The 24,431-nt window shown below is 41.9% G+C and overlaps 1 protein-coding gene across 1 annotated transcript in view; it reads right to left on the bottom strand.

Moving 5' to 3' along the window:
* Positions 1-24,431, bottom strand: part of LOC147098520 (A disintegrin and metalloproteinase with thrombospondin motifs 14-like) — a 222,997-nt gene that overhangs the window by 138,357 nt on the left and 60,209 nt on the right. The window contains exon 4 of the mRNA XM_085969985.1: positions 6,149-6,345. Within this exon, the coding sequence (XP_085826111.1) occupies positions 6,149-6,345 (197 nt within the window). The remainder of the gene's footprint in view (positions 1-6,148; positions 6,346-24,431) is intronic.

The following is a 24,431-nucleotide window of genomic DNA, read 5'->3' as shown; positions in this document are numbered from 1 at the left end:
AACAGTACCCATGGATTGGAGGGTAGCTAATGTTACCCCACTATTCAAAAAAGGTGGTAGAGAAAAAGCAGGGAATTATAGACCGGTAAGCCTGATATCGGTAGTGGGGAAAATGCTAGAGTCCATTATAAAAGATGTAATAGCAGAGCACTTGGAAAGCAGTGACAGGATCGGACAAAGTCAACATGGATTTACAAAAGGTAAATCGTGCTTGACTAATCTACTGGAATTTTTTGAGGATGTAACTGGTAAAATAGATAAGGGAGAACCGGTGGATGTGGTGTATTTGGATTTTCAGAAGGCTTTCGATAAGGTCCCGCATAAGAGATTAGCGTGCAAAATTAAGGCACATAGGATTGGGGGCAAGGTATTGACTTGGATAGAGAACTGGTTGGCGGAGAGAAAGCAAAGAGTTGTAATAAATGGGTCGTTTTCCGAGTGGCAGGCAGTGACTAGTGGGGTACCGCAAGGATCGGTCCTAGGACCCCAGCTGTTCACAATAGTGTATATATTAATGATCTGGACGAGGGAATTGGATGTAATATCTTCAAATTTGCAGACGACACAAAGCTGGGTGGGAGGGTATGCTGTGAGGAGGATGTCGTGAAACTCCAGTACGATTTGGACAGGTTGGGTGATTGGGCAGAAACATGGCAAATGCACTATAATGTGGATAAATGTGAGGTTATCTGGTGGCAAAAACAGGAAGGCAGATTATTATTTGAATGGCAATAGATTGGGAGAAGAGGAAGTGCAAAGAGACCTGGGTGTTCTTGTGCACCAGTCGCTGAAGGTAAGCATGCAGGTGCAGCAGGCGGTTAAGAAGGCAAATGGTATGTTGGCCTTCGTAGCAAGAGGGTTCGAGTACAGGAACAAGGATGTCTTGCTACAGTTGTACAGGGCCTTGGTGAGACCACACCTTGAGTATTGTGTGCAGTTTGGGTCGCCTTATCTGAGGAAGGACGTTCTTGCCATGGAAGGAGTGCAGCGAAGATTCACCAGGCTGATACCTGGGATGGCAGGAATGACGTATGAGGAGAGATTGTGTCGATTGGGCTTATACTCACTGGAGTTTAGAAGATTGAGAGGGGATCTCATCGAAACCTATAAAATTCTGTCAGGCCTGGACAGACTAGATGCAGGAAGGATGTTTCCGATGGCCGGGGAGTCCAGAACCAGGGGTCATAGTCTAAGGATAAGGGGTAAGCCATTTAGGACTGAAATGAGGAGGAATTTCTTCACCCAGAGTGTGGTGAACCTGTGGAATTCTCGGCCACAGAGGGCGGTGAAGGCCACTTCATTAAATATATTCAAGAAGGAGTTGGATATATTTCTTAAGGCTAAAGGGATCAAGGGATATGGGGAGAAGGCAGGGACAGGGTACTGAATTTGGATGATCAGCCATGATCTCATTGAATAGCAGAGCAGGCTCGAGGGGCCGAATGGCCTACTCCTGCTGCTATCTTCTATGTTTCTATACCCAGGCCAGATGCATTCTCATCCCACTGAAATTGGCCTTCCTCCAAGTAAGTATTTTTACTCTAGATTGCTCACTGTCCTTTTCCATAGCTAATCTAAACCTTATGATACGATGATCGCTGTTCCCTAAATGTTCACCTACTGACACTTGCTCCACTTGACCTACCTCATTCCCCAGAACCAGATCCAGCAATGCCTCCTCCCTCATCAGGCTGGAAACATACTGATCAAGAAAGTTCTCCTGAACACACTTCAGAAATTCTTCCCCTTCTCTACCCTTTACACGATTACAATCCCAGTCTATATTAGGATAGTTGAGGTCCCCCATTATTGCTACTCTATAGTTCTTGCACCTCTCTGATTTCTCTGCAAATTTGCTCCTCCATAGGTGGTCTATAAAATACACCTAGTAGTGTAATGGCACCTCTATTATTTCTTAACTCTAGCCATATAGATTTGTGTTAGTTTGCCACTGACTATTATATACCCTTAAAAATAAAATTGGTCACATAATAAATTAAACTCTGGAACAACAAATAAGCGTACCCATTCCATGCTACAAGCCCCTTCAACAACGGTTCTATTCAGGGACCTCAAACTAGCCTTCTACTCAGTGACTGTGTATTTTTCAGGTATTTTGCATTAGTACTAATATGAAGAGGCTCAACTTCCCGAACCCTTCAGCCCCACGTTGTGAACAAACCTTGCTGCATCTCACAATGCAACACTAATTTATATTGGTCCAGATTTTGCTGTCAAAATAACAAGTGAGGCTAATGGTGCTCTCCATTATTTAAGCGTAAGTGGTACAGCAACTTCAGGCGAGGAGCAGATGCGCAGTTAAATGCAGATACCCAAAAGTTGCTGTCAGAGTTGCACCGCTCCACCGTTAGATCCGCGAAAATGGCATTTCGCTGTATGTCTCAGCATTGAATGTCATCAAGTTGCTGTATTTGTGCGGTAGATACGAACTAAACTCGCCACAGAAAGTCTCGTCATTACAAGTGCAAGTACCCTTTTAACAATGTGATAACTGTTAATTACTGTCAATCAACATCTCTGGCACTGAAAATTAACTATTAAGAACACAAGAACATATGAAATAGGAGCAGCAGTCGGCCATTCGGTCCCTCGAGCCTGCTCCACCACTCAATAAGATCATGGCTAATCTTCAGCCTCAACTCCATCTTCCTGCAATATCCCCATATCCCTTGGTTCCCTTAGTATCCAAAAATCTATCAATCTCTGTCCTGAATATACTCCATGACTGAACATCCACAGCCCTCTGGGGTAGAGAATGCCAAAGATTCATAACCCTTTGAGTGAAGAAATTCCTCCTCATCTCAGTCCCAACTAGCCAACCCCTTATTCTGAAACTGCAGCCTCTAGTTCTAATCTCCCCAGCCAGGGGAAACATTCTCTCAGCATCTACCCTGTCAAGCCCTTTAAAAAATTGATATGTTTCAATGAGGCATTAAAAGTGTGGTCTCATTCCCTGAGGTAGTAATTGTTGTTGGAGATTTTTAAAAATAAAATTGAAAAAAAAATTCTAAACTTCCTTTCTGTCTCTCTCTCTTAATCTAATCATTCTTTCCCTCTATTTCTTTCTGTAATTAATTTGACATTGAATTCACCCAGTCAAAGTTACACTTCCTTCTCCACAACTATTTTCACTGGATAACCTGAACTGATTTAAATATCTCCTTAAAGAACCCCAATAGATTTGTGAGGGAAGAGCTATTAGTTCTAAATCCATGCTGAGGACTCCTTATTCTTTAGATCAAGACTGATAGCACTGAGTATTTTCCCAATTATGAATGTCCAGGTAACCAGTCTATAATTTCCAGCTTTATGTCTCAACCCTTTTTGAATATCATGATACATTTGTTATTCTCTGTTTTGGAAGTACACATAGCATTTACATTTTAAGTTTGGAATACAGTTTGGAAAGTTGATCCTTTTGTTCATTTGTAGGATAGAATTGCATGTAAAAAAGCAAAAACACAAAAAGAGCTCCTTAGTAACAAATGAATGGACTCAAAACAACAAACATAAGTCATTGAACAATAACCCAGAAACAGACGACCCAATCTTCTTTAGCTAGTATCCAGGATGACAAAAGGTAATCCAGCTCTTGTGCTCTTCATCTGGACAACTTATGAGTCTCAATTTTACTGCATAAACCCTCCAAAATTATCAACACATGATTAATCATGACAAATTCAACATCCCTAATTAGCCAAATATAGAGTGCATTACTGTGGTGCTAAACATTTCTAGACTGAAATTGTGCTGGGTTAACACCACCCTTACAATAGTGGGCAAAGGAATTTCCAGCAAACACATTAAGCACCCTTACTCTAATACTGTATCATGCAGTGTATTTTCACCCCCTAAATGGCGACTTTAACATAGTGAAGTTACTGCACAAATACTAATATTTAAAAACCTGTCTCTATTACTTGGCACATGCATATTATTACTGATTTACACTGATTCATAAGCAAACAAATAGACTGTGCAAATATACACTTTCTCAACTGCCTCCAGTCTCAATAGGGCTTCCCATGAACTGTATGGAAACTGCAGCTGATCATCACAAACAGTAATGCATAGAATTCTCCACCCCTACACTCACAAAAATAAGCATTGACATTTCTAAGAGGTAGGTTTGTCTCCTTTAATGCATGGCATTTCTCAGTCTTCAAAACATGGATAAGTCAGACAATCTAACAAGAGAAGACACCAAGGAATCGCTAGATGAAAAAAAGAACAAAATCCATCTAGTTTGCCTTCTGCCATCCTGGTAGTCACATGATACAATAGAGTTGTTGGCTATCAAATAGTCTACAACAGGTTTAGGAATGACACAAGGAAAACCCAGTGGTGGAGAGCTTTCGGAACCAGAGGTCCAAAATCACCTTTTTCCTCCAAGCATTGCTACACTTAACACAGGTCATGTCTCAAGTTGCTCATATACTATATCCCAAAATGTTATTTTCTGAAAAAAATCTATTTAATTTAGAATGAATCAATACTAACTGCTTCCACCATCTCCCTGGGAAGCCTGTTCCATAGATTGACTACTTGCTCACCTGAAAGATTGTTTCTGCAGATTAGTTTTGAAGTTACCCCCCTTCAAGCGCAGGCCGTGTCCTCTATTTCTACTATTCTGGAAAAGGTGAAATAGCTCGTCATAGTCTACATTATCTAGTCCTTTTAGAAAATAACAGAAATCATATATCACCTCTCAACCTTCTCTTTTCCAGTGAGAAGATGTCCAATTACACAATCATTCCTCATAATCCAATCCCTCCATCCCCATCATCATCATCATCATTCTGGTTGCTCTCTTCTGTACCTTTCTTGTCACCATAACAGATTTTTTTGTAATCCTTAACCAATGTGCATTCCCCTCTGTGCAGAATGAGGCTATTTGGAAACCAACAGAGTGAAATACAGAACAGGCATTTCATCATGTACTTAAAATACATAATTTGGAGCAAACAAACACAGTGCCACACTTTTACACATGGCGAGCTGCTCTCAGCTGGGGCCATTGGAGGACATGCCAAGTAAAACCAAAGCACTTTCCATGAAAGAGGAAGGGGAAAAGTGAGCCAACTCACCTCTTTTCTCACATACCTCCTGGTGGAAGACTGAACTGGAAAAGGTCTAATCCTACCCTATCGATTAATTTCTATACTGTTGCTTTTTTCTTGTTTCAGAATTTTTGTTAAGAACCCATACAATGTGGTCATGGTCTAGAAGGCATCAATCATGACGGTCAGTTACAGGAAAAGGCCTTTCCTTAAACCAAGACTCCATATAACTTAAATTTGGCAATAAAATGGGAGTTGATCAAACTTATGCTGGTAAAAGTAATCTTGACCCCAATGACCAAAAATATACACCAAGCAGGAAAGTGGGATTAGACTAGCTGCGTCACGTGGAGGAAAATACAGGGATCAATATGAAGGTAGAAGTGGCCTGTTTTCCATGCTGGAATACTCTATGGTTTCTTGGTAAGAAATCTCAGACTTACTAGTTCTGAAAACAATGGGGAAAAACCAACTAAAAAAACCATCTGGCAAGGAGATGAGAAAACCTTGTACAGAAAGAAACTTTAATGGGATAAATCACCCCCTACGGATTTCCACGGTCATATCACCTGATTTATCAATGGCTTGTTGAAGACAACAAAATAATGAGTTAATTTTGTGGATCATTATTTGATGCAATGTCTACTTTTAACTATTACTGTGTGAACACGATTAACAATTGGAGACTGAGGACATATATATTTTAAAAATTACAACTAAACACGCTGGTCTTGAAATTACTCTGTGGAATAACATCTGTGCACGTAACCCGTTCAGCTGTATTTCCTCCACCTGCTATTTTAGTGGAGCTACTAATCCATTTACTTTAATTAACAGCTCTGCTGTAACAGCTAAGAGAGGAAATTATTATCCCACAGCGTAACTCCAAATCTAGTGAGAATACAGAAAAAGATAAACTCAATATAATTCTAATACACGTGGCATAAGAGATGTCAATAATATCACTGGAGAAAATAATTTATAGGATAAAATACAGGTATGTGAAATTCAATTATTACTAATAAAGCAGATGTGAAATGCAATAAATAGTACATAGGACCACTTACAATATTCATTAGTGTCAGAACATAATTCTGCACATGCTCTTTTCCATGGAAGCGAACAACAGAATCATCTACTGCCAATAGAACTTCTATGTTGTAGTCATCTTTCTTTGCATGTCTTCTTTTTCGTGCTGGATGACTTAGCTTCCCCTCAATGATGTCTAGAGAGTTTGCAAGGTCACCAACACCAAATTTCGGGGCTTTGGAGAAATAAAGTTAGCAAAACAAAAAATCAGTATTGCTTTTATAATAAATTAATTGACAATTGTAAATACCTTTAAAATGATCCACCTTATACACAGTTCCAAAAACATTCCATGTGCAAAAAACTGCCAAATTAGTTTACTTGTCAATAATATTTATAAACCAGAGCTAGCAGCAATTAATATAAAACTGAATATTCTAGTTACAGCTTTTCAAAAATAAATATTTCACATTTAATTCCAAACTCAAGTTAATTATTCCAAGCTTTCCAGATCCTTTTCTATAAAGTCATTAAAATCGAATTTCAGTCATGGATTGAAGTATGCTACTTAGAATTCTAGGCCCAGATTTTGCAGTTGTAATGACGGCAAAACGTCAGTGTTCGCTGTCATTACCGTGAAACTGACAGCAACTTCTGGCGTCTGCACATGTGCAGTTAAACACGGAAATCCAGAAGTTGCTGTCAGTGACTCCCTGCTCCTCCACAGGGCGCGCTGCTGAAGACCCCACAGATGGCAATCAGCACAGAATCAATGATTTGACGTTAACTTCTACACTGTAATATCGCTGCTCAAAACCCCAGAAAAAAAACTTAAGCCTTGTTCAATGAGGTGCAAGTAGGTTTTTAATGGTGTACTAAGTCATAATTACTGCTGATCAACCTCTCTGGCCCTGAAAAACTAATTTTATATTTGTAGAATGTCAAATGTTTCTATTATGATAAAAAATCCATACTTTAATAGAAATACAAATTAATGGTTTAAAAAATGTGTTTATGATAGTTCAGCTTCTATCTTAACCCATGCTCCAATCTTTATTTTGCTCTCTTTAAAATTTATTTTAAAAAGTGAATTATAATCTGTGCATTTTACTTCCTGGTTTGCTATCTGTGAGAATTCTTTAATGTGATTGGCTGTTTAGTCTTCTTGACGACATCACTGTTGCTGGACGTTGGTGATCCCCTAGACTTGGTGCCAGAATAAAATTAACGTTGGGAAAGATGAAATAGACGCCACAGAGATCACCATGTCTTTGTGGGCAGCTTTCTTCAAGGTCAGTGGCGAGTGCCATCATTTCGCTACTGACCGCAAAATGCGGGCCCTATTGTTTAATGATGACAGTTACAATCTGTAATGTGTAACATTATTAATTACTCCTACACATAAAGCTAAACACTCATTCATGCATTATGAACTATGTATTTTAAGCAGTAAAATATGAAAAGTTGTTAGTAGGTATTCAGGTACATTACACAAGTAAAATTCGAGCAGCACAGTTTTGTTCCTACTCAATCAGCATGGGGTACACAAAGCAAGCACATCACATAACTATTTATTAATGACTGGTGGAGGAGGGTCAAAAGTGAGTATTGATATATAGAACTCCAGACAGAACAGGTGATGGGTACCCCACATTCAAGATTATATAAAAGTAATTTCATAGCCAGCAATAAATAAGCGAGACTTACTATGTAACAAAGTTAGAGATAAGTTTGGCTGTCTCACATATAGGCCGTGATTTTACCATAGGCAGCGGGTTGGAGTCGGGTTGGCTGGTTTCGGTCCCGCTGCTGGTTTCAGCCGCGCTGAAATAACTATTTCCTTAACTGGGCTTATTAAGCTCGCCGTGCGTGTTACCCGGCCCAATCAGTGGGTTCGGGTCTGCTGCTCGCCTCTGCTGATGTCTTCCATTAAGCTGCATTTAAGGGGCCCATGCAGCCTTGTGGTGTTTCATTCACATTCTGCTGCTTCTCAGTGTTCCGGATATAGCGAGATGACTGCTTCAAGAGCCAAGGCTTCTCCAAGATTCGATGATGACTCCCTCCATGCATTTGGAGGGAGTGAGAGGGCGCAAGGAGGTTCTGTTCCTCTCAAATGGACGTAGGAAGCCTCCTCAGCAAACCAAGGCAGCCTGGCTGCAAATTGCGGAGGAGGTTGGCGCCAGGTATTTGTGCTCACGCACCTGGGTTCAGTGCTGGAAAAGGTTCAATGATCTGCTACGCTCAGCAAAAGTGAGTACAACTTACACTTACCTTCAATCTGCTCCCCATCTCTTTTCACCACCAGCACTCTGCATTGTCAACCGAGTCCTGCACATCCCAACTTACCCTTACATCCCTTACCATCCCTCTCTCTCCTGCACATCCCAACTTACCCTTACATCCCCCTCTCTTTATGTACAGAATCACTCCACCATTCTACTATGCACCCCTCACACTCTCACTGTTATGCAATGACAACAACTAACAACGCACAGGGAGGGCCCTTGGTATTGGCACCTCATTCCATCTTTGTCTCCCTCTATGCATCTATGCCATGAATTCTCTGCACTCATGCCCACATTCTCGCTCAAACTCCACTTGTGTCCCTCAATGCAGGAAAAGAGAGCCCACAATAAGAGGGAGAGGGGCAGGACAGCAGGAGGGCCACCTTCCATGGCGCACTTAACCACCGCTGAGGAGGCTGCTATTGACATCATCTGAGGAGCTGGAAGTGGGGGACGGAGAGACGGGCGCAGTAGAGCAAACTGGTGACAGAATAGGTTTGCAACCCTATTTAGATTTCATGAGTGACTGATATGGCATCTGGTATTCATACAGATCGAGTTCTGATCATCTGCACAATGGGATGCATCAGCTACGTTAATATCACGTCTTACTCATGCCTTTACTCCTCCACAGGACCAATGAGTGCCCCCCTCCCCACTGTCCAGGAGGAAGAGCCGGAAGACTCCTCAGAGGAAGCTACAGCCTCCGAGGGTGCAGCGTTAGCAGAATTGAGGGCACCCAGCACCAGCACAGAGACGCACACCTCGGTGGGTCATTCGCGAGACAGATTAGTGTTGTCACCTGGTCTATCACAGCTCACAAGTGAGCATCAGCGGATGGTGGAGACAGGGACAGCAGAAGAGAGTCCTCGTCGGAGGGCGCTGGACGCTCCTAGCTCTGCTCAGCCATCCAGAAAGAGAGCGGTGCTGGAACTTCAGGAATAAGTGCAGGAGTCTTTGACAGGGTTTGCAACCACTATAACTGCGAGTGTGCAGAGAATGGAGGAGTTCATTTCAAACATGAGCAATACTGTGGCGTCCACAATAGCGAATGTCGATGCTGCCATGGAAAGGATGGCAATCTCCATGGAGGACATAAATCGCCAGACTCAAATGAACATGGTGACTCTTCTAAATAGATGGTCTGCTATGGAGGATAAATGGGCATCTATTAAGGAGAGGAACCACAGGTACATGGATGTCCTTGTTATGAGGACTGCCAGTACAGAGACGGGTCCTCAGGGCCCCACTGATGTGCAGCAAGGGGCTCTCCAACTACTTGCTATCAGTGAAATGCGGGTGACCCATGAGAGGGATGTTGGTGGTCGACAACAAGGAAGTGTAGGCTCCTCTCCAAGCACTCACACTCCCATGCCACCACGGAGCCCTCAGTCAGAGCCCCAGATTCCTCACCCAACTGAGATGACCGTCTCAGCCCCTGCACAGTCGCAGGAGGAGCAGACTGTTGCCAAGCCCTCCCAGGCTCCCAAACCCAGAAGACGTCTGCCAAAGCAGGCACAGCATGGAAGTGAGCAAGGTGCCTCAACATCTGCTGAAGCCACAGGGGAAGCACCACGTAGAAACACGCATAAGAGGAAGTTAACACACAAATAGCCACAAGGGTAGTCACTTGGGTGTTTCGATCTAATACAAAGTGAAGTTTCTCATCGTTATTTCAATTGTAATAAAGAAATGCAATGGCAAAGATTCAAAGAGTTGGCCTATGTGTGCTCAGAAATGGAAGTTGCACAGTGAGGGGTCAGGGCACCTTTCATCTGTAATGATGGTGGAGAGTGCGATAGGAACCCACAGTTTATTGTCGTATGGTGTGTTAAGGTCAGCCAGACACTCATTTCCACATGCCAGCCACAGGTGTTTGCTGCGTAAACTTACACGAATATGGCATGGATTAGTGCATCCCTTGCCCGACGGCCAGCAATGTGATCGCGTGCTGGTGGAACTGGCACATCCACCTCCGCAAGGTTTTCCTCATCTGCTGCCTCCTCCTCCTCAGATACCTCTGGATACCCTGGCTGGCGAGTACTGTAGCGCTCCACCAGATCTGTCGAGGCATCTGAATCACATTTTGAGCAAGCCGATGGTTTGCTCTATGATGCTTCTGGTGGAAATGTGGCTCACATTGTAGCGCTCCTCAGCTTCGTTTGATGGCCTCCTCATCGGTGTCATCAGCCACGTCTTCAGGGGATAGCCCTTGTCTCCAAGTAGCTATCTGGAAAGTTGGGTTGGCAGATTGAACAGCTGAGGAACAGTAGACTGCCGCAGGATGAACGAGTCATAGCAACTGCCAGGGAACTTGGCGCAAACATGCATAATGTTCTTCCTGTGGTTATACACCAGATGCGTGATGCAAGTGTGTGCGGCAGATGTCTGCTGCTGATCCCTGGAAGGATCCTGAAGCAAAGTCATCGAGTGTGGTGGTGACTTTGACAGCCACTGCTAAGGAGTGTCCACCCGCTCCTCTGGGCTCCAGGTGTTGGTGCAGCATTGTGCAGATGTCAGCGACTACCTCTTGTGGAAGTCTTAGCCTCCTTTGGCACTGCTGCTTACTCATGTTGAGGAAGCTCATCCTCTGCCTGTAAACCCTGTGTTGGGGGTATCTCCTGCGGCGCGGTGCAGCCCTGCGCTGATGCCCTCTGACCTGTGCAGCATCAGGTGGATGAGGAGGAGGTTGGCGCTCCTGTTGTTGCTGCTGCTGTTGTGCCTGGTTCTGCCGCTGCTGCTCTTCCTCCGATTGAGGACCAGGATGAGAGGGTATAAAATGGTTCCCATTCCGCTGGTATATATCTCAGTTGAGGAACAGATGTTAAAGGAGCTCAGTAAATGTGGGGAGAGAGTTTTCCAAGGAGGTCACAGTGCATATGGATCTCCGCTTAAACACTTGCAAGCTCAACAGACTTGCAAAATGTGTTCCAAAACCTCAAAACACAAAGTTGTGATATCTGAAAGTCAGCAATGTTACAGGTCCACTTTCATGCTGCAGGTGAAGCTGTCAAGTATTCAGCGAGTTGCTGAGCCCGGCGCAATCAGCTGACTTGTTTGTCGCACGACGTGCAACACGTTGAAAATGTAGTAAAATGGGAAGAGCCTCTTAAAATCAGATTATCTAGGCAGTTAACCTAGCAGACCCAACACTTTGTAAAGTTGCGTGGAGGCGGGTTCGCAACCCGCCATCAATCATTATGATTTTAACTCCTCACTCGCCTCCAAACCCGCCCTCCGAGTGCCGCCAAAATCGCGGCCATAATGTTCATCATCTCAATACTTAAGAATTGAAAATCCCTACAATACATCACTCTTAAGAGTTGGTGTTAGTGTAGGTGAAACTTCTTTCTAATGTCATAACCAGTGGAAAGCTTTTTTAAAATTATTTCCACTGGCAGCTCCCAACTCGCATGATAAATGATACCTAAATAATGAAAAGGCTTGCATCTAGCACCTGCTCCTCGCGTCACACCAAAGATGTCACAGCTGAAAGTGTAACCTGAGGTACCACATCTTGGGCACCATCATACCATGAAGAGTCACATGTCCATAATACAGAAAATAGCACTATCCTTTTAAGATACCCATCAAATATTCAATTGACTAAACATGAACAAAATCATTCAAAAAACAGCAAAAGTGCCAAAGAGCAATTAGTAAACAGAAAAGTCAAGCAATCAAAAGTCTCAATTTCTTTTCTAAACTAACATTTAAATAATCAGCAAGTACCATATAACTGACAAATAAAATAATTTCTTCACGGTTTTCAGCTACCATTTTCCCTCTTCACCCAGAGTGAAGTGTAATACGTAAAAAAAATACACACTTCTGAGAGAGAGAGAAAAAAAAAAAATCACAAAAAAGCTTGTGCATAAACTTAATTATTTAATATCAGAAATGCCTGCAAGAAGGTTCCCCACATGGACCTGCCCTTCTTCTAGACAGTGGACCTTGAGCTGCAAGTTATCCTGGAACCAAGGGCTGGCAGTTTCCAGCAGCTGTTAACAAAGTATGTGTATGAGAAATGCATCATGAGAGTCGTAGCTTTCTCCCTGCTTCTATGTACTAACACTATGCAGAATTCACTAATGACAATTTATGCACCGTAACAACCAGGTACAAAAGGACCAGGGAGTTTTAGTTCTTGGAGAAATTCTGAGTGAGAAAGAAAGATGAATGACATGAATTGGCATGTTACTCTGCTCCTGCGGAACTACAGTATCCAGAGTGTATTGTGACAAGCCAGACAAAGAAATGATGAATAATTGAGAAAAAAATGGAAAGATTTCATACAGCCATTAAATAAAAATAGTAGAGTTGCTTGGGCCAAGGTTTTTTTAAAATATGTTGCTGAGGTGAATTGGCCAGAAGAGCGTGTTTACAAGATGCTTCGACACTCACTTCAGACATTAAGGCTGGAGCTAATCAGCAAGCCCCGGATCATTGTAAATGGTCACTTGTTCACGTGCTATTCATAGAATAGTACAGCACAGGGGCCCATTCGGCCCATCGAGTCTGCGCCAGCTCTTTTAAAGAGCAATCCAGTTAGTCCCACTCCCCGTATCCCTGCAATTTTTTCTCCTTCAAGTATTTATCCAATTCGCTTTTGAAAGCTACTATTGAATCTGTATCCAGCACCCGTTCAGTCTGTTATTATATATCCATTGAAACTAGACAATTTGAAGCAGTGTGAAACCAACAACTGCTCTAAAAATTACAAATGCACAGAGGAAAGGAAGGAGGTGGAATGTCTCTTTCATAAATCGTATAAGTGAGTAAAAATAATGTTTTATAATGCAATTAACTTGGAAGACAAGGTTTTGGGAGAAAAGACTAAAATTGCTTGTATATTAAAAGTAGTAGGTGAATGGTATTAACAAATGTTGGGCCGTATATTCCGATGCCTACGGATGTGTACGAGCTGTGTACACATCCGTAGGGACATCGGAAATGCCGGTTTCAGAATGCTCGACAGATCAGACGCCTGCCCTAGAGAAGGGCCTCTGCGGGCGGATAGTTCCGCTTTCTGGAGAACCTCCGCCCGCAGAAAACCCTTAGAAATCTTACGCCTGATAAAAGCATCCGTAAGGCTGCTTTTACCAGCATAAGAGTTGAAAAAAGTAAAAAAACCATTTTCCCCCCCACTCATTTATCATTTTAAAATACTTTAAAAGAGAGTTTATTTTTTTCAAAAAATTAAATGTTTAAAATATTTAATTTATTGTAATTTCAACTCATTTTAAAAATGTGATTTAAATTTTTTTTATTTAATGCTGTGTTTTTGGGGTGATCTCCATTCATATATTTGACGGGTCTATCTGTCAAGTGTATGAAGGGAGATTCCCTTCTCCTATTGGCTCCCCATGGCCCATGTGATCCCAGGGATGCTTGCGAACCACATACCCCTCTGGGATACGTGGGCCCTGCGCATTTCGAGTTTGGAGGGGCCCAGGAGCGGATGTATATGCACCTGGCGAGCCCTCTGGTAAGTTCGTAGGTTTTTTCCAGATCGGAGGCCTCCGCACACAGGAAGCCTCCGATCAGAAAATACGGGCCATTATGTCTGTGAGGCCTGCATCTTTCAGCATCAGTAAGCTATGTCATGTTTTTACCTCAAATCAGTCATGTGACATATTGCTTCAGTAAATTTGTTGCTTTAGTGATGGGCAAACCATTGTTGCTTTTAGGTTGTAGCTAGAATGTCTTAATCGTAAAAAAAAACCTGGACTATAGTGGTTAGCACTGTTGCCTCACAGCGCCAGGGACCCGGGTTCGAATCTGGCCTCGGGTGACTGTGCAAACTCCACACAGACATTCTCCCCGTGTTTGCGTGGGTTTCCTCCGGGTGCTCCGGTTTCCTCCCACAGTCCAAAGATGTGCGGGTTAGGTTGATTGGCCATGATAAATTGACCCTTAGTGTTAGAGGGATTAAATACGTGGGGTTACGGGGATAGGGTGGGATATGTGTTGGTATAGGGGTTACGGGGATCGGGTGGGATATGTGTCGGTGCAGGCTCGATGGGCCGAAATGGCCTCTATCTGCACTGTGGGGTTTCTGTGATTCTGTGATACTAGTGAACAATGCCACAAGGAATCCACTGGTATTTACTTTAAAATAGAACGTAATTAGAATTCTTACAAATTAATATAATTTATAAAAATTAAGTACATCAAAGCAAACATGTCAAAACTGAATATATCAAATATTATAAACATGTCAAAGCACAGAAAATCCCTGAGGCAACCAACAATTGATCAGTTCAATCAATAATAGTTTGGCAAGTATAAAATTGGGTTATTTTTAAACAATGTCTCTATACAAGAGGTTTCGAAACACTGTTCATGTCTAACTCAATTAGTTTATTAACGTCAGTTTAGAAAGTGGCCAGATTCCTGAACTGCACTTCGACTGCATAAATTGTTTAATACTTTTCTGATGTTTGTAGGAATTGTTCTATATTTCTAACAGATGTGCACTTCAATATCCTTCATGTCTCCACAGATGAGTCACCTTGATTCAGCTTCACTACATCCCGCTAAAGGTCATAACCATCTTAGAGGACAATGATGGGGCACAAGAGATTAGGCAAGGCAGAAACAACACTGGCCAGCATAAACTGTCACCCAGGAAACAGACTCCATGCTAGGCAGCCAAACAGCAGAAAAAACCCTCACCAAATTCTCCACTGAGCTTCCGAGGTATGGCATACAAACCAGAGGATATGTAATGGCAGAGAGCATGGCAGCCACTAGAAATAAATGCTGTCTCTTTGACAACCCAACCACTGTCTCAGAGCCTACTAGAGATGGATATGCAGCAACTTCATCAGGTCAACAACAATGTTTGTGGCCATGGACAGTCAGATAGCTACACTAGCATCACAACATTGCGTAAAATATTAAGCAACTAGGCCGGGCAATTGGGTGCAGATCCAGTCAAGCTGCTTATACACTAACATGAAACCAGTAGCCCTCCTACTCCAGTACATTGCCATTCAGAGCTCTCAGGAGCTGCTAAGGGCCTTTCCACAGTGCACTCCTTCACTTCTCTTATGACCAAGTTGGGCCTAATTGGTAGCCCCACTGTTTGGATGACACTTCCAATGCCAAGTCCTTGCAAACCTTAGCAGTCAGTAGCTTTATAAGTCCATGAACAGAACAAAGTTACTAGGTGGATATATTAAATAGAAGATCATATGCATTGTACAATATTTTACAAGTTGTCGAAGTTCATTTTTCACACTTGTCTCCAGTATAGTCTATTTCCCCCTGCATGCTGGTCTTTCAATCCTAGTTTATTGGTAGGTTTGAAATGATCAGCAAGTTGCCGGTTTATTTTCCCGTTTGTAACTGTAATGGTTTCAGTCACGCATGGTCTTCTTATATCCTATGGGTTGTGCGGTCATTAATATATTTACGAGGACGGTATGTGGGCTTGTGCCAAATAAATTATTTCCTCTACTTTAATGCTGCAGTTGCATCCATTTCCATTTGGTGTATTCAGAATAAAGCACCAAATGTATCTGGATCAGGGAGAGCTTGTTGCATGTACTGAATATGCACCAGTACATGCAACACTCATCAGTACTAGTGCCCAACGCCTCCGTATTCATCAGAACAGTGTACAGAATAATTTTATATCGACACATTCTGATGATGCTTCAAATGGTACTGAAGTTAGCCTGTTGGCACGATTAAGGCCTTACCCAGTGTTACTCATGATTCTAGTAGGGTACATCACATAACTATTCCAAATTTGCAACATGCCCAAAGTTAATCAGATGTTAGTACACTAACATAAGATTTACTGCTGTTAAAACCTACCTTGGAATATGCAGACAAGCATTACTATCACCTTAATACTCAAGTGCTTTAATACTTTCACCCCTCCCCAACCATTATTTCACTACGTGTTTGCATTATTGGTAAATTAATTAATGAATACTGTTTTGATATTAGTCCATTAAAAAAGGTGAAAAAGTTGCAAAGTTGCATCAAGGAAAATTAAGTTACAAATGATCTGCGCAATTTATAGAAAACTATGTTGCACTAATACTCTTCCGTGTATATGGAAGTTATCTTCACCTACATATTAGTTATACAACTCAGCTCACCCAAAGAAATTTTAATATGCATACATTAGTGGGCTCACACATGCATACATTTAACTTACCCTGTTGAGTTTGTCAGTGATTCTGCTTAGCTAGACAAGAGTGCAGGTCAGAGATAGGGCTATAATGCTGGAGCACTGATAATTCAAACTGCATTCCCATCAAGCAAGACTCTTGCTAGGAGCACAGGATCACTAAATTTGCCCGATATCAAATGCATCTTTCTGCAGATGCTGTGTTACCAGTAAGAAAACTAGTGTTTGATTGGTGATAACAGCAACCTTTTCATCCAAAAGGTGATTTTTAAAATAATTTTCCTGGGGGCGGGAGTCCGGGTTTCCTGCAGGCCCTGCCGACTTTAACGGTCCAGGGGAGGGATCGTCAGGAAACATAGAAGATAGGAGCAGGAGTAGGCCATTCGGCCCTTCGAGCCTGCTCCGCCATTCAACGAGATCATGGCTGATCATCCAAACCCTAGCACCCGGTCCCTACACCGACAGCCATCCCACCCAAGCCCTATCCCTGTAACCCCGTAACCCCACGTATTTAATCCCCCCTAACACTAAGGGCCAATTTTGATCATGGCCAATCAACCTAACCCGCACATCTTTGGACTGTGGGAGGAAACCGGAGCACCTGGAGGAAACCCACGCAAACACGGGTGGGTATGATCGGGACCCTGGACCCAGGAGGTAGGTATAAAGCCACTTACCTCCTGAATGCAGCAGTCCCCGTCTCCGTTTAACTGCCAGTTTTCACAAATTGTGTGAAACCTGTCACCATGCAGATAAAACACAAAAATGGAGGGGGGAAAAAAAGCGGCTTCCAGCCTCATTATAATATTTAAATTGAGATAACGCCCCCTGGCAGCAGGTTGGTTGCCCGCACCGCCCCACCCCACGTCCCGCCTCCGGTAAACTGGAAGTGGGCGGATTGCTGGCGGGATCAATTCAGGAATTCCATTTTTAACACTTTAAATGCCCCCACGCTCCAAACCCACCCTTTTTTTTTTTTAAAAAGGGGAAATTTCCAGCCTATGATTCACTCTTAACTAATAAAATACATTAGGACATTGTTTGTATAAATTTCTTAAACAAACTAAACTCAATCCGGTTTAAACATATGTATGCACAGGCATTAAATATAACCAGATTACATTACGCCAGTACTAAACATAACACAGAACAGCAGTACTTTAGACCTTAGCTAATTTAGATACATGTTTTCTACCCTGCTTAAACATATGTTGCATTTACCCTGGCAAAAAGTAAGATGATAAGCGAATAGACAGGCTACTTTCTAGTCCTGACACTGCCACTGCAAGCATTTGCTGGTCCATATCAAGAAGCGTTGACCACTAGGTCATCTTGGGTTGGTCTTCATTTCATATGCAATGTAAGCTCCTATCTTCGATGGGTCTTTAGGAGGTGCTCGCCAAAGGTCGAGGAAGAGAAATAGTGCATGTCATCGGCCCTTAAAGGGCTGTGCACCAGAAGTAGAAAGCAAGTGACCATATATAGGAACAAAAGTCTTTTTCAGCCTTTGCAAAGGCTGTTAGGCCAGCAAAAACAGCAAGAAACAATTGATGGCAAAACAAATGTGAAGGCAGGAAATGGAGTCTATGGGCAAATGATGGAGTCGATAATGCATAACAAAGTCTTAACAGATCAAAAATCAAAAAATACTATGTATATAAAGGCCATGACAAATGGAAATATTTTTGTTTAGTTTCTGCTCTTCTGCAGTCCTTTAAATCAGTCACAAGACCAAAGGTTAAAAACCAGCTGCAGTCAGAATTGGTCCCTCGGCTTAGCTTGATACAAATATGAGGATTTGGCGGCTGTCTCCACAGCTACTTAAGCTTGAGGGAGAAGCAAAGTCATTCATTCAAATAAAAATAGGTTTTGCTCAGTTATCTGTATGAGTGGCAGTTACTTCTGAAGCTAGCTGACAGTTATTTATATCCATGACTGATTGAAGAGTATATATGAAATGTTTCAAACCAGAGGGCCGAGTCGGTTAGAACCTTCAAAGATAGCTCTCGCAGTTAGAAAGGCTACCAAGAAAAAAATACTATTACAGTATATAAATGCCAACTATAAAATAGCTTAGCATAAAGATTACAACCATTTTAATTTCAATTTCATTCGGGAACTGGTTAGCATGCATCTACTGCAAATAATACATGTATGTTATTATACTATATATGTTCACTTGTTTACGTATTGTTCAATAAATTTGCTACAATCTAAAATAAGGTCTGATGGGATGCTCTGTGGCTTTTTGCGGGCGTGAGCAAGGTCCTGTGGAATACGGGATTAATCCAGTAGCTAAAGCAATTTACACAAAATTTCCCTGTTATAACTTGCATAGATATCAGGGCCACTGAAGATACTCTTGAGACTTTTGGAAGTGAAGACTGTGATAGTAATCTAAAATACAGAAACTGAAGTATTTAGAAGAAGAAAGGCAGCAAAGACCCAAAAATGTAAGTTGTATTGGGCGACTGCGTTATGCATGTGTTAATAGGACGGTTAGTGCCTCTGCCAGCTCAGGCACTTAGGTGAAGGTCTCGGATGTAAGGGCCTGGCGTGTGATTGTACCTCACTGTAAAAGGGTTTCAACAGGGATATCTTCTGGGTCATTGCTAGGGTCCTGTTCTACCCTTGTGGGTGGACTTCCTCCTCTATGGCTAGGCCTCTGGATCTCAAACGTTGTGGACGATGTAGCAAACAATAATCATCTTTGAGACTTTAGCAGGCCTGTATGGCAATATGTCCCAAATCTGTCCAAGTCTTCAACTGTTCCACCTCTAGGGCAAGGAAGACAATAGGGACAATTTTACAAACTTCTATTACTCATCTTTTAGGAAATTTGGATGTGCACTGCCCACAATTCTTCTGTCCATAACAAATGGAAAATTATAGGCAGCACATGCCTGAGGTTCCGCGACACTCTCCCAGGGGGTGAAGTTCCACTCTGGTAGCACAAGCATGTAAAATTACGTCCTACCTCTCATTAGCAGACCTGATGCTGACTTTGGTCAGGGATATTAAAATGTCATTTTTATTAAAATGCTATTTGTCGTGAATAAATTAGATCATAACAGAAACCTGTTCAATAATATGCATGCTTACAATGGTCTTTTACACTCTCTGCTATAATGTCATGTGTCTATAAGCATTTGCTGCACTTCAAGTAAATAAATCAATGGTACGGTCTTCTGGAAACAGTGTAATGGTTCATTCATAGTCTAAAGTTCAGTATTGAAATGGGAAAGAGGTGGTTTAAAAAAGGCTTATTCATAGATACAGATTTATATATTTTTTCATGTACTTCTAAATTATGTATTGTTTTTCTCATGGTGTTTATTTTACTCGGCTATTGGTGAAACACAGTAACCTTGCTATCACAAATAGATCAATATCGCACAGAATTGGTCAAAACGGAGTGCATCATAAACAGAGCGAAAAAGTTGGGAATTTGGAGAGAGTGGGGGAAGGAAGTGCTGCTTTTTGCTTCCAATGCTTGCTGTGGTTCGTGTTACAGTTAATGGCCAGGATATTCTGATCCCTACGGGTGTGTACGCGCAGTGTACCCACCCGTAGGGACATCGGAAATGCCGGTTTCAGGCATGCACTGAAAACCGGCATTTCGAATCAGTCAAGAATGATCTTGACAGATCCTCCGGCTGCACTGGAGAAGTGCCTCTGCGGGCAGATAGTTCCGCTTTTTGGAGACCCTCCGCCCGCAGAAAACCATTACAAGTCTTACGCCTGGTAAAAGCAGGTGTAAGGCCTGCTTTTACCAGGATAAGAGTTGAAAAAAGTAAAAAAATGTTTTCACTGATTTATCATTTAAAAATACTTTTAAAAAAATATTATTTTTAGCCCCGTAAAATACTTTAATTATTTTTTTCAAAAAATTAAATTTTTGTTTAAAATAATTAATTTATTGTAATTTCAAGTCATTTTAAAAATGTGTTTTTTTTTTTTTATTTAAAAAGTTTTACTGTACTATGTTTTTTCATTGATCTCCATTCATATCCATTCAGGTCTTTCCCGTCAAATGTATGAAGGGAGATTCCCTTCTGTGATTGGCTCCCCATGATCCCAGGGACGCTGCGAACTACATGCGCCCCTGGGATACGTGGGCCCTGCACACTTGGAGTTTGGTGAGGCCCAGGAGCGGAAGCGTGCACGTCCCAGGAGCCCTCAGGTAAGGGCTCAAATTTTTCCAGATCGCAGGCCGCCGCCCAGAGGCCTGCGATCAGAAAATACGGGCCAATATTTAATTTAATCTACCTATAACTTAAACTAGATAAAAGTAATTAGTTTAAAAAATAAAAACTGTAACCCAAGTTGAATAAATACATAAACTTTAATTAAATAAATAAAACAAGGTTAGATAGGGATGGCAGCATGTGGGAGTTTGTGGAGAGCACTGCGATCCCGGACAACCACATCTGCAATAAGTGTCTGCATCTCGAGGAACTTCAGCTCAGTTGTTGAGCTGGAGTCGGAGATGCAGACATTGCAGGGTATCCCGGGGGCGGGGGGTACGATGGGCTCCACTTAAACCAGGCTGGGACTAGTGTCCTGGTGAATCAAATAACTAGGGTGGTAGATAGGGCTTTAAACTATTGAAGAGGGAGGGGTGGGGCGTTCAGGAATGGGTAAATTCAAAATCAGTACGAGTAGTAAGTCAAGGCTGCAGAGCACAGTAGCGATTTGGGTAAAAAATAAGCAGAGTGGGTCAGGAAGGGACAGAGAGCTTAATAAAGGTAAAAAGGCACTAGTGACTAAGGTGACACCAGGGGAAAAATAGAAAAAAATTAAAGCTAAAGGCACTATATCTGAATGAGTGAAGCATTCACAACAAAATAGGTGAATTAATAGCACAGATAGAAATGAATGCGTTTCATTTAATAACCATTACGGAGGCGTGGTTGCAGAGTGACCAAGGTTGGGAACTAAATAATCCAGGATACTGGACTTTAAGAGATAGGCAAAAATGGAAACGTGTTTGGGGGGGGCGGTGTAGCCCTGATAATAAACGATGGAACAAAGACAGTAGAGGGAAAGGATCTTGGCTCCAAAAATCAAAATGTAGAAACACCTTGGCTAGAGCCAAGAAACAACAGGGGGCAGAAAACACTGGTGGGAGTAGTTTATAGGCCCCCTAACAATAGTTGTAGTGTCAGGCACAATATAAATCAGGAAATTAGAGGTGCATGTAACAAGGGTAATACAGTAATCATGGTGGACTTTAATTTTCATATGAACTGGACAAACAAAATTTGCAGTACTAGTCCGGAGGACGAGTTCATGGAATGCATTCAAGATAGTTTTCTAGATCAGTATGTTGAGGAACCAACTAGGGAACATGCTATTTCAGATCTAGTATTGTGCACCGAGACAGGGTTAATTAATAACCTTGTAGTGAAGGAGCCTCTGGGGAGGAGCAATCATAATATGATACAATTTTAGTGTCTGAGAGCGATTTAGTTAAGTCCAAAACTAGTGTCTTAAATCTGAACAAAGCAAACTATGTAGGTATGAGGGGCGAGTTGGCTAAGGTAGAAAGATATGACGGTACATAAACAATGATAAACATTTAAAGAAACAATTCATAATTTGCAACGAATATACATTCCCCAAAGGAATAAAAAAAACACCTCGGGAAAATTGGTCCAACTGTGGCTAACAAGAAAAGTTAAAGATAGCATTAGATTAAAGGAAGGGGCTTATTAATGTTACCAAGAAGAGTAGTAAGCCTGAGGATTGGGAGGGTTTTAGAATTCAGCAAAGGATGACTAAGAAATTGATAAATAAAGAGAGAAAGAGAGTAAACTAGCAAGAGATATAAAAAGATTGTAAAAGCTTCTATAGGTATGTAAAAAGGAAGAGATTAACAATAGTAAACGTGGGTCCCTTACAGGCAGAGACAGGAGAAATTAATGGGGAATAAGGAAATGGCAGAGACATTAAACAAATACTTTGTATCTGTCTTCATATTAGAAGACACAAAAAACATTCTGGAAATAGTGAGGACCCAAGGGTCCAGTGAGAATGAGAAACTTAAAGAAGTTAGTATTAGTAAAGAAATAGTACTAGAGAAATTAACAGGACTAAAAGCCAACAAATCTCCTGGACCTGATGGCCTACATCCTAGGGTTATAAAAGAGGTGGCTACAGAGATAGTGGATGCATTGGTTTTGATCTTCCAGAATTCGCTAGACTCTAGAATGGTCCCCACGGATTGGAAGGGAGCAAAAGTAACCTGCTATTCAAGAAAGGAGAGAGAAAACAGGGAACTATAGGCCAGTTAGCCTGACATCAATAGTAGGGGAAAATGCTAGAATCTATTATTAGGGACGTGGTAACAGGGTACTTAGAAAATCATACTATGACTGGGCAGAGTCAACACGGATTTATGAAAGCGAAATCGTGTTTTGACAAATCTGATGGATTTTTGAGGTTGTAACTAACAGGGTAGATAAGGGGGAACCAGTGGATGTAATGTATTTGGATTTTCAAAAAGCATTCGATAATCTTCCACACAAAAGAGATTATTACACAAAATTAGGGCTCATGGGATTGGGGGTAATATATTAGCATAGACTGAGGATTGGTTAACGGACAGAAAACAGAGAGTAGGAGTAAACGTGTGATTTTCGGGTTGGCAGGCTGTAACTAGTGAGGTACCACACGGATTAGTGCTTGGGCCTCAGCTATTTACAATGGTCCAGATATTCCGATTGCAGGCCTCCCGCGGGCGGAGGACTGCGATCTGGAGAAATCTGTGCCCTTACCCGAGGGCTCCCGGGAGGCGCACAGTTCCGATGCTGGGCCTCTCCAAACTGCCAGTGCGCAGGGCCCACGTAGTCCAGAGGCCATGGGGAGCCAATCAAAGAAGGGAATCTCCCTTCATACATTTGACAGGAAGACCTGTCAAATATATGAATGGAGATCACCCCCAAAACATAGTAAAACTTTAAATAAATTTTAAAAATCACATTTTTAAAATGACTTGAAAGTACAAATAAATTAACTATTTTTAAAAAAACTTTAAATTTTTGAAAAAAAATAAAGTTTTTTTACGGGGCTAAAAATAAACTTACCTTTAAAAAAAAAAAAAAAAAAATTTTTTTTAATGATAAATGAGTGAATTTTTAAAAAACTTTTTTCAACTCTTATCCTGGTAAAAGCAGGCCTTATGCCTGCTTTTACCAGGCACAAGAATTGTAAGGGTTTTCTATGGACAGAGGGTCTCCAAAAAGCGGAACTGTCCGCCCGCAGAGGCCCTTCTCCCGGGCAGCCGGAGGATCTGTCAAGAGCTTTCTTGACCTATCGGAAATGCCGGTTTCCAGCACATGCGCAGTACCCACCCGAAGGGATCGGAATATCCGGCCCATACTATATTTGTGGTGTATGTGCCTTTAAGAGCAATTGTGGTGTATGTGCCTTTAAGAGCCCCAGGTGTGCGTAATGCCGGTAATTGCCACTTGGGCTATATAAGCCTGTGTATATCCTTTAGAAACCCCTCCCAGACTTGCTTAGTAAATACCTATGAACCAACTCCTGTCTTCAGTGTCTTTATCTACACACGGACACTACAATATTAATGACTTAGATGACGGGACAGAGTGTAATGTATCAAAGTTCAGGGACGATACAAAGCTAGATGGGAAAGGAAGTTGTTCGGAGGAAACAAAGAGGCTGCAAAGGGAAGACAGGTTAAGTGAGTGGGCAAGAACATGGCAGATGGAATATAATGTGGAGAAACATGAAGGTATGCACATTGGTAGGAAAAGTAGAAAAGTAGAATATTTTTTAAAATGAGGAGAGATTGGGAAATGTTGGTATTCAGAGGGACCTGGGTGTCCTTGTACACGAATCACAGAAAGTTAACATGAAGGT

Source organism: Somniosus microcephalus, chromosome 29 (assembly GCF_052327205.1).
Source record: "Somniosus microcephalus isolate GS21.2 chromosome 29, FLI_Smic_1.0, whole genome shotgun sequence".
Lineage (NCBI taxonomy): Eukaryota > Metazoa > Chordata > Chondrichthyes > Squaliformes > Somniosidae > Somniosus > Somniosus microcephalus.
The sequence above is the reverse complement of the archived record's forward strand: the minus strand, read 5'-3'. Positions and strand labels throughout refer to the sequence as shown.